Consider the following 10,746-nt stretch of genomic DNA (forward strand, 5'->3'; position numbering starts at 1 on the left):
TGAGTTCAATCCCCGGTACCAAAAAGAAAAAAAAAAAAACATGACAGCACAGCATCTCTCCCAAGTAGCTCATCAAAGAGGAGTACCACCTCAAGAGACCATGTCTTATGAAGGGCCGGCAAAGGACTTGATGTGAGGTATCACTTTTCCTTAAGCTCATAAGGACCACATCCTGCCATAGGAAATGGCTGCTGTGTCCTCAGTTTAATGGAGTACATCAGCCTGACTGAGCCAGCTTGATAATAACTACATAGAGAAGCACAGACCACATTGTCTTCAGAATTTTTTTTTTTAATAGTAGCACATGACATCTACCTATAATCAGTGTAATCTAGTTATCACATAGCAAAAACTTACTCTGAAGAATCGTGGGCCCATGCAAACTCCTGGGCAGACCCAAAGCTCTTGTTTCTCAAGGCCATTGCTGTATAGATGATATACTCCCCATCACCACACACCACAACAAACCTAGACATTACAAAAGTCAGAGAGAGAATCACAGAGGGCCAACAACATATAGAAGTCAAGAAAAAATGATTTATTCTTTTGGTAAAAAAAATTCTAATAACATGTTGTTTCAGTCAATTATTACAACTTAAAATCTTTTGAAGTTATATAGTTCTTTAAGTACAGAGCTGGACAAAAATATTCAAGTCAACAAATCCAAAACCAAATTATGAATATGAGGTTACTGCTGAAAATGTTAGGGCCTTCTCTTATAATCTAAGGAGGAGGCAAAAGAAGGTAAGCATGGCTGGAAATGCAGGAGGATCCCAATTATTTACCACATATCTGCTGAGTACCTAGTATTAGCACTTTGCTCAAGACATTTATACCATAGGAAAGCACTTTCACATTAAGGAAGATTATCTTCATTGAAGGTGACCATTCAAATGAAGAAAAGCACATTATTCTAGGTTTTACTGACAAATTTATAAAAAGGATTTTTAAATAATAAAAATAGAATGTAGAATAATCAATGAAAATAAAACATAAAACAATTCTCTTCAAAGTTAGCAATTAAAACATCTTATTGCCTGCTACCTAACCATTGCCAAAGGTAAAATGAAACCTAACAAAGAATATTTTATGACAGAAGAAAAGTATGCATAATGCATTCTTAATCTTAATTACATTACAAATGTTAATATACATCATTTATTGAACTCTCGAAGCATACTGTCTTTATTACTATTCAAGATGCATTATAAGATGCCCAGACCTACTATAAAATAATTTTTAGAGCTTTTTAAAGCTTTATAGATTTAAATTAATCATTTTAGGAACTCCTCTCTCAAAAATGTTTTGTGCTTTATAAATGTTATGGGAAACAAGTGACAGTTCAAATTATGAATAAAAAGAATTATTACCCATCCCAAATGTTCTCAAAGCAAACATACCACCCTTTATCTTCTGAAGAGCAATAAGTCAGCAAGTACTTAAGAGAGCACCTACTAAGTCTCAGGGTAAGACATGATCCTTGCTCCCAAAGGGCCAGACAAGAGCATAAATGCAACACATACGAAGTAAAAATAAGCATAGTATTATTCAGCTGCTGCACCTTGCATAATGAATGGACAAACTGGCATGGTTGTGTGCAGCTGTGCTGGAGATTATGAGGCAGGGCAAAAGCCCAATGAGGAATGACTGGAGGTGCCCACCATAAGAATATGCTGTAGACAGGCCAGCCCCTGCTGTAACATAACAGAAGCTCAGACTGTGAGGATGGCTTACCGCCCATTAGGGTTGTGCTGAATCGTCTGAGGGTATATTTCACAACTGCCCATATCCTTTACTGCCAGTGGCAATCTTTCTCCATCTTTAATTTCAGCATCTCCCATTGCTTTTAGGTTGGCCTGCTGCACTTCTGAGTGCTTGGCCCAAATTATCTTTCCATTGGCATCCATGGACATGGCAGGTTCCTCTCGCCCAAGCTGGAAGAATAACAAATGAAATGAAATGGTAAACAAAACCACAACAAAACAGATTTTTTTTTTCTTTTCATAGAGACATCTAATTTACTTTCTTTCACTTTAAATCATCACTGCTTAACCTCTACTGCTATGAAAGAAGTCCCAACTAACCATACTGATTATCTTAGAAGGTGATAATACTGACATGTAAGTATCTCTGTCTAGTCCCTTTATGTAGGGAGATAAAGATAGTAGAATTACCTTAACAATGATGCTCCCTTCATCATAGCCCAGAGCGACATTGTTAGACCCTCTCAGACTGGCCACACACCACACCCTCTCCATTCCGTAATTCAATGTGCTTTCAAGCCGGTAGGTGCTTGAATGCCAGATACGCACTGTTCCTAAAAAGAAAATTGTGAATACTACCTTTTGATATGAACATTTTAAAACTTTCTATTCCAACGGAAAATGCTTATGATTAATTTTATGACTAACTTTAATGACCAATTTCTTGGTCATTTTAACTGATTTTTACCAAGTAACATAAACATAATTATAGAAACTTATAAGAGAAACTAACCTTAAGAACTGTAATTATAAGTGTGAGATAATAATAGCATTTCCTGGGTACAGTGCTTGCTATGTGCCAGATGCTCTGTAAATATAATTTCTGCTCACCCTCCCACTATAATCCCACAAAGTAGACATTATTTTCCAATTTTCTAATTTGTCTATACCACACATTTGTGAAGCACCAGAGCCTGAATCTGATTTGTTTAACCTAGGTATGTTGAACTTAGATTAGGTTAACTCTGAAGCACATGATTTTTCCATTTCCCCTAGAATATCTGGCTGTCCTCTTATTTAAGTGATAGAATCAAAATACAGCACATTAGAATGAGTGACAATAAAGCCCCTTTATTCTTTTATAGCTTAAGACTAATAATCTAAAAATATCAAAATAACTAGAAACTTCCTATTACAATGTAGAAATACTACATGGCTTAAATATTCATTAAATAGTTACAAGCATAGGAATAAATACATACTCTTAACTTACCATCTTCTGAACCTGTAATGATGATTGGCAACTCAGGATGGAAACTGGCACAAGACACATTCTGGGCATGTCCCTCCAGTGTCTGCACACATGTTTTATTCTGTAATTAAGACACAGAAAACATTTTTAGTAGTGAAAAATAAGGAACTCATCCTTAATTTTCTCAATGCATAGATACATTATAATAGTGGTTATGACAACTTAAGTAGATCCAATATAGAAAATTTTAAGACAATTACCTTCTATCCATGAATGCTTTTTCTATTTGTTTCATAGAACAGAAAAAGGTAGCTATTGTTTAAAGAAATACCCACTAAAACATATGTTTTCATATGAATGTTATTTCTTCAAATTCTTAGCATAATGGCTTTCTTCTGTACTCAAGTATAAATTTTTAAAAGTAAACTTGGTTTTTTAGGCTTTAATGCCCATAGAAACTTTTGACATGAGAGACAAAAAACAAATGTAAGAGAAAGTATAGTAACAGAGCTCATAACTAGGTTTACAAAAGTTCAAAGTGGAAAAATGCTTGTACCATACTATGTTATGAAATTAATCACTGATCTCATTTTCAAATATAAATAGAAGTCTGCCAATGAGGATACTCGCAGATGTATGATGTTAAAATGTTAAAAGTTTTAAACACAATTATTAAATGAAAAACAAACATTTTATTTTTAAAATCTTGACATGCATTTGTGGATTTTCTATTTTTAGTATTACTGAGGACTGAACCCGGGGCTCTGCACATGCAGAACAAGTAATCTTCTGCTAAGCTGTATCCCCGGCCCTGTGTTCATTTTTATAGACTTGAGACCATAATTTAAGTGCATATACTGAGGCCTTAAGTTATTACACTATGAACAGAGCGTAGCAACCCAATTTTAACTGCCCTGTAAGAAAAAGTAAAAAAATGTATCTAAAATATGGTGAGATAATGAAGAAAGTGTACCTGATAATCCCATATTTTAACAAGACGGTCATCTGCTCCTGAAATGAGGTATGGTTTGTCGCCACCACTGTAGTAATCAATACAATTCACACCTTTCTCGTGTCCCTCCAGAGTGAAGTTTGGTGATGAAGAGCCCAGCTGCCACACCTTCAGAAAGCAACAGCCAGAGTCAGTACAGGGTTTTGCTTTCAGAAGTTAGATCCATCATGCTTCTGACACGCAACATATACCACCGAAGCCCAGGAGAAAAGCTAAGAAGTATTCATTTTTTTCCCCCACCTATTTGTTTTAGTTCCTTCTCTTTTTACTTGAATTTCCAGTAATCAAGGGATAATCACTATGAAGTTCTCTGAAAATGCCAATCTCCACGCTTTATCCCTAGAGATCATGAATATGTACAGCTGATCTACAGTGAAGCCCAAGGATCTAGATGTTTCACTGAGAAACATTACTTTAAGGGCAGATAATGATTTTATTGGGAGATTTAATACAAAGCTAATGAAAGTGGATTTAGTAAAGTGTACTGAATGGAAAAAATTACTGAGTAAAAAATTTAAAGTATAGAAAAGTAGTCAAAAGTTACAGAATTGAGCTTTATCTTTGTAAATATTTACTGGTTGCCTACTGTATGGAAGGCCCTGTGCAGAGTTTAAAGCTGTGTAAACAACTATTTATCACTTACTTGTATGTGACAAACTTTACTTAAGCCAAAGATAATTTTTGTTGCAAAGATAAACCGAATTTAGTAAAGTTTAAGGCTAATTTCAAAGTTTCTAACCTTTGACAAAAGAAAGTATAATTCTACAAGACAGGGACAAAGGTTAAACCCTAAAATATTCAGACCTATACAGTTTATATAAATTAAAGAAAAACCAATAAATGTTATATGAAGTTAAATGTGTAAGCAAAACTTAATCTGATTTTATATCTATGCATATCGATATTTTAAATATTATAATGGCAAAAGAATATGACTGTATTCACTGCAATGTGAGTTTACCCTCCAGTGTAAGCAAAGCACTGTGTTGTTTGCTGTTGAATGCCTTTTTGGAAGGGGGAAATATGCAGTTCCTTTCCCAAACATCTAGTATTTCAGAGGATAAAGAGTTCCAAAAATTATGACTCTTTGTGAGAAAGGTCATACAGAAGCAAAAGGAATGGAAGGAATGGAATGAGCATTAACTGGATCTGTCCACAGCTGAAGTGGACGTCTTTACAAGAATTTCTCAGAGTTAAGTATTTGTGGTAAGCCTTGAAATCTGTGCAGTTCTCTAGAGGAAAATAAATAAAAAAGGGAGAATAAAGAAAGTCAAAGGTGACAGAAGAGTTGGTTAAGGAAGGTTCCAGAACAGTGAGGAGACAAGGGTTACAGATGTCGTGTAATGTTAGTGCAGGTTAGCCTCTGCAATCCTAAGGTACTTGGACCTTACACTCACACTGACAACTGACAACACAGAATCTACTGTTGGGAAAAATACAGGCAGCAATATGGGGTAATAGAGTAAGAAAGGGAGAATGGAAGTAGAGAATTCAAATGTGAAACAGATTAATAATGAGTTGAGGTCAACAACAAATATACTAAGCAGAGTAAAGTAATAGCCTAGAGAAGATCACATCATTTTTCTTCTTCTGAGTTCCTGAAGGCAAAAAAAAAATACTTCACGTGTTGCTTCCACATGAAAAAATGCTCCTTCTGTAAGAGGACTGCTACAATATTCTAAATAGAACATGCCCTTCTGGATCAAAATGAGTCTCTTTTGATTTCAAAACGAACTTGCGAAAGAAACTTCTAAGGCAGGCAAAAAGAAACTTCTATCTTTCTGGATAGTCAGCAGTGAAACTCCCAGATAACTGTGTTTCATTAGCAATGGTACCTTACACAGAGTGGCCCCCTACCTTGATGGTCCTGTCCAAAGATGCACTGGCGAACTGATTGTTATCTTTGGGGTTGATCACAATCTGCATGACGTAATGAGTATGTCCTTCAAACACTTGTGAACAAGACCATTTTTTATCCCAGTCCCAGAGCTTAATAAGCATGTCATCTAGGCCAAAAGAAAGCCTTAAATTAGATGCAATTTCTACTTTCTTTTTCTATTTTGAACTAAGACACAGAATCTTTGTGCCTTTTATGGCACCAAATTTAACACAAATCACACATTTTGTGATTTAAAGAAACAAAATCATACTGATAAAGATTTTCCCAATTCCTTGTTTATCCTAAGAATAAACATAACTGTACAGAAGAGTGCAGATAAAATAGCCTACTAACAGCAAATATAAAAAGTTGTGAAAAAAATTATTATAAAGAACTCAATGGGCTTCAAAGAATGAAAAGAATAATACAAGTGTATTAGAGTCTACGTATGATTGAATAATGACAGTAACGATAATTAAGAGAATGAGCATTTGCTTTTGTAAGATTGGTTTTTAAGAAGTTCTCAATATTTAATTTAGAAACTAAAAGAAACTCAGCAGTATTGCCAATTCAGTGCTATTCATTTCAATTGCCCTCCCAAAGGTTCACTGTTTTATACAAAATACCAAGGAACAAACTCGTCTGAATATAAAGATAAAACTGAATAGGGTCTATGGCAATCTGCCAATAACTCACTCCTCAGCATGTAAATGAGCTTTTTGCTTAGCAGATGCTTAAGCAGCTAGACCTTCAGTTCTTCCTTGACAAGAATCAGAGCAATTGCTATATAATCCTAAGTACAGTTGATATTTCATTGAGATACAAAAGCAAGCAGCATCAATAGCACAATAAGGGATTTAAATGGTTTAAGAGTTGCTTAGAATTAAAACTCTACTGGTAACAGCAGGTAAAGAACAGCATATCTCAATGAATGAAAATTAATTGCCCAAAGAGACGCACATGACCAAAAGAGGTCATTTCTTACCACTGCTAGTTAGAATGAAAGGCTGAGTTGGATGAACAGCTATACAGCGAATGTAGTCGGAGTGTGCTTCAAACATATGAACTCTTTCCAGGGTATTATAATTGAACACTCTGATCTGCATGTCATCCTAGCAATGTAAATGTAAAAACCATCATTTTTATGAAATAAATTTCACAAAACACTATATTTCAGACTCACGGAACAAAGCCCATACTTCAAAATATTGCATTAATTAATCTAGATGTAGCAGCGCACCCAGCATTTGGGAGCCTAAGGCAGAAGGATCTCCATGAGTTTGAGGCCAGCCTGGACTATATGAGTTTAAGGCCAGCCTGAACAACAAAGCAGGACCCTGCTCCCCTTGCCCAAAAAAAGACAACAAAACACAGTGCATTAACAAAACAAATCAGGAATCAAAATTCTGCAGCTAGTTTACATACTATTGACCAAATCAGAAACTGGGATTTGAGACTCATAGAATTACTTACCGCTCCTGTCACAACCCAGTTCTTCCTTGCAACAAACTTTGCAGCTCGAACAGGAAGATCACATACTTCAAATGTCTTCACCAGTGTCTTTAAAATTTAACGAGAACGTACACATTGAACTATGAGAAAATAACTGAAAATTCTATTCTATTTAAAACATCTAAAAACATAAAATAAATAAAATAAAACATCTGACCACTTAGATAACTTCTAATTTAAAATATTCTCAGACTAAAATATGAAAGCTCAATATTAAAATGAAAAAAAACCTGATTAATTTTTCCTTAATAGATTCATAATTCTAATGTCTTTAAAAAAGAAAGCAAATGTCCACAAGATGATATTCCAGATTCCCTGCTCTCTGGCCCTTTTCTCCCACTCTAGCCTTACCTTGTTGCTCCCATTCCCTCTGCTTGGAAACCCTACATTGGTAATTTGTACTTTCCTTTTATAATAGCACCTTATAATTATTTTTAATTTCAATATCCCCTGCTATGTTCTGTCGTATGAGTTGGAATCATCTTCTCCACTATGCCTAGAACCTGAAACAGTGGCTGGCACTTACTAAATGAATTTGCTCTTAGCTCTCGGTTTCTTCTTTTTAAAACTGAACTCACAGCTGTGACTCATAAACAAGATACAATTCTTTTGCATGCTTTAGCAATATACTCCTATACAAATGCCTTTCCTTCCTCAGTAAGTATGAAAACTTGTATGATTTAGATGTGTCTTTGAGCTGCTCAGTGTATATAGATAAAGGCAGAAAAATAGGAGAACCCCTAGAAAGAGCAGAGATGAGTGTACCTCTTTGTGTTCCCATTTTGATGCTCGTTCTTTAAAATTCTAGAAAATCAAACTATTGTTTTTCAATCCCTTTGTTTATACTAGAAAACAATAATGAAGTGTTTAAAAAATATAATACAATCTTATTGGTTTATTAACCATGTACACTGAAATAAACATTAGGAACTGGTTCACAAGAACTGTTGAGCCCAACCTTGCTTTCTAGGCCAGATGTCAATGTTTCAATAAATGCAGATACACAAATACACAAAGGCTACCAGTTTACTATGATACTAACAGAATATGCAATCTAAAATATGGCAGAAAAATCCAGGAAAACTCAGAAGGAGCCAATCCCAGGATACACAGAGCAGTAAAAATAAATCAGCTATAGAACAATCATGGCTCCATAGCATGTTAGGCGCTGCGGCTGGTGCAAATGACACAAGAAACGGTCTTCACATTCTGGAGCTCAACAATTTAAAGGGGAAAGAAAAGCTATACTCTTAAATATACATATGCTCAATGTGAATGAGGAAAGTAACGACTAATGCTTACATGGTCCTTTATAGGTCTCATACATAATTTTATCTAATATTTGATCCTTTTAATAATCTTGTGATGTAAAGGTTATAATAATATTAACTTCAATTTATATAAAATACACTAAGGATTAACATGACTGAAAGGCTTCAAATCATAAAATACTGTAAATTATTATCTCTTTATTGAAATTGAGGCACATTTGAATTTACTTCCAAAAGCTTTTTGGCTCTCTCAAAAATGTTGCTTTTGGTATGTATGAATGATAAATAACTCTTGTTGGTGATAGAGGGGAAAACATAGGCAGAACCAAAGATCAATCATTTAATAAAGACTTACTGTAATCTATGAGCCTCATATGGTGCAAAGTAGTGTTCTATTCACTGAAGTAACAGTGGGAATAAGACTAAGAGATCCCTGTCCTCACAGAATCTCCATTCTGAGAGCAAAGAAGAACATTAAATATAAAATTACCAATGAGATTATAAAAGGGGAAGCAGACAGCCTGTAGGAGGGCAGGGAAGAGAATGAGAGAAAAAGGAGGCAGAGCAGATACCTAGATAACACAGAGATGTAAGGCCTAGAGAAAACTAAGGGAAGTACACCTGGGCTTAAGAACATTTGACAGTGATAGGACAATGCTGACAGATGGGTAAAGTGAGGCAGCAGAGGGATTCTCCAGGAAGAATTAGGGTGGTGAGACTCCAACCTGTTTGGCATAAAGTAGAAATACTTTATAAATAGTTGGAGGACAGAGAGAGAGAGAGAGACAGACAGACAGACAGACAGACAGGCGGGGGGATGAGAAGGAGGAAGAAGACCAATAAGGATCTGAAACTGTGGAGAACAGAAATTTGAACTAATGAGAAAGGAAAGGTTTTTATTCTTTGGTTCAGCAAATAATTATTAAGCACTTAACCAGTTAAAAGATGACACAGGCACTAAGATACGGTAGAGAACAAAATGCTAATATGTACAAAATGTCACTGATGAGGGTCTTGGTTTAGTGTGCACTATAGTGAGTATAACAGTGTGAAGGTATTTTAGGTTCATTCCCAACCTCGGCTCTCTAATCCTATTTCTGCCATCTTAAATTTCTCAGCCGCAAATTTTATACAGATTTCAAGAACTTAACTTTAGGATAAATACTATATAAGTAGACCCATAGCTGTATGGCAGAGTGCCGATGATAATTTTGTACTTAGGAAAAATATCAAAGATAGTCTAAAGACACTGGACCATTTACAGAATGAGATAAACATTAAGGCAGACAGTTTATGACAGGCCTAATCACACTTGTAGTCAAAAGTTGACTACTGACTACAATTATTTCTATATGGCTTCTTGAAAATTACCTGTACAACATTACATTGAATATTTGGGGATAAAAAAGTAGAGTTCTTGAAGACACTGGTATATGCAAAGACTTTATGAACAAAACACCAATCATACAGGAACTATCACAAAGAATCAACAACTGGGATCTCATCTCATTAAAGAACTTTTGCACAGCAAAAGCAGCCACCAACAGAATAAATAGGGGAAAAATTTTTTACCAGCTGTTCCTGAGACAAAGAACTTTATCTGGAATATATAAAAAATTGAAAAAAATCAGACCTGGCAAATTTAAAGACCCAATCCAAAAATGGGCATCTGAAATGAATAGATACTTCTCTGATGAGGAAGTAGAAACAGCAAATTAATATATGAAAAAATGTTCAATATCACTGGTTATTCATGAGATGCAAATTAAAACAATGCTGATATCCATCTCACTCCAGAAAGAATTCCTGTTATCAAGAAATCAACCAGTAACAATGCTGGAGGGGTTGGGGGGAAAAGGAGTCCTACTCCACTGTTGGTGGGAGTGTAGACTGGTACAACCACTGCGGAAATCAGTATGGAGATTCCTCAAAAAACTAAAACTAGAAATTCCATTTTACCCAGCTATTTTCTTTCTTGGATTCTTCCCAAAAGAATTAAAAGCAACATACCACAGCAAAATATGCACACCTATGTTTACAGCAGCACAGTATGTAATAGCTAAATCTTGGAAACAGCCCAAATGCCCATCAATTGATGAATGGATAAAGGTTTTTTT

General features: G+C 35.2%; 1 protein-coding gene across 1 annotated transcript in view; it reads right to left on the minus strand.

Annotated features, from left to right (window-relative positions):
- The window catches only part of Copb2 (COPI coat complex subunit beta 2), a 27,890-nt gene that overhangs the window by 11,638 nt on the left and 5,506 nt on the right, over positions 1 to 10,746 (minus strand). Inside the window, exons 3-10 of the mRNA XM_033759469.1 lie at positions 7,320 to 7,406; positions 6,832 to 6,958; positions 5,825 to 5,973; positions 3,929 to 4,075; positions 2,977 to 3,076; positions 2,175 to 2,317; positions 1,735 to 1,934; positions 358 to 468 (exon numbers count right to left, since the gene is read on the minus strand). Of these exons, the coding sequence (XP_033615360.1) occupies positions 358 to 468; positions 1,735 to 1,934; positions 2,175 to 2,317; positions 2,977 to 3,076; positions 3,929 to 4,075; positions 5,825 to 5,973; positions 6,832 to 6,958; positions 7,320 to 7,406 (1,064 nt within the window). The remainder of the gene's footprint in view (positions 1 to 357; positions 469 to 1,734; positions 1,935 to 2,174; positions 2,318 to 2,976; positions 3,077 to 3,928; positions 4,076 to 5,824; positions 5,974 to 6,831; positions 6,959 to 7,319; positions 7,407 to 10,746) is intronic.

The sequence above is a fragment of the Fukomys damarensis genome, unplaced genomic scaffold (genome assembly GCF_012274545.1).
Source record: "Fukomys damarensis isolate Sample0158 unplaced genomic scaffold, DMR_v1.0_HiC HiC_scaffold_37, whole genome shotgun sequence".
NCBI classification, from domain to species: Eukaryota; Metazoa; Chordata; class Mammalia; order Rodentia; family Bathyergidae; genus Fukomys; species Fukomys damarensis.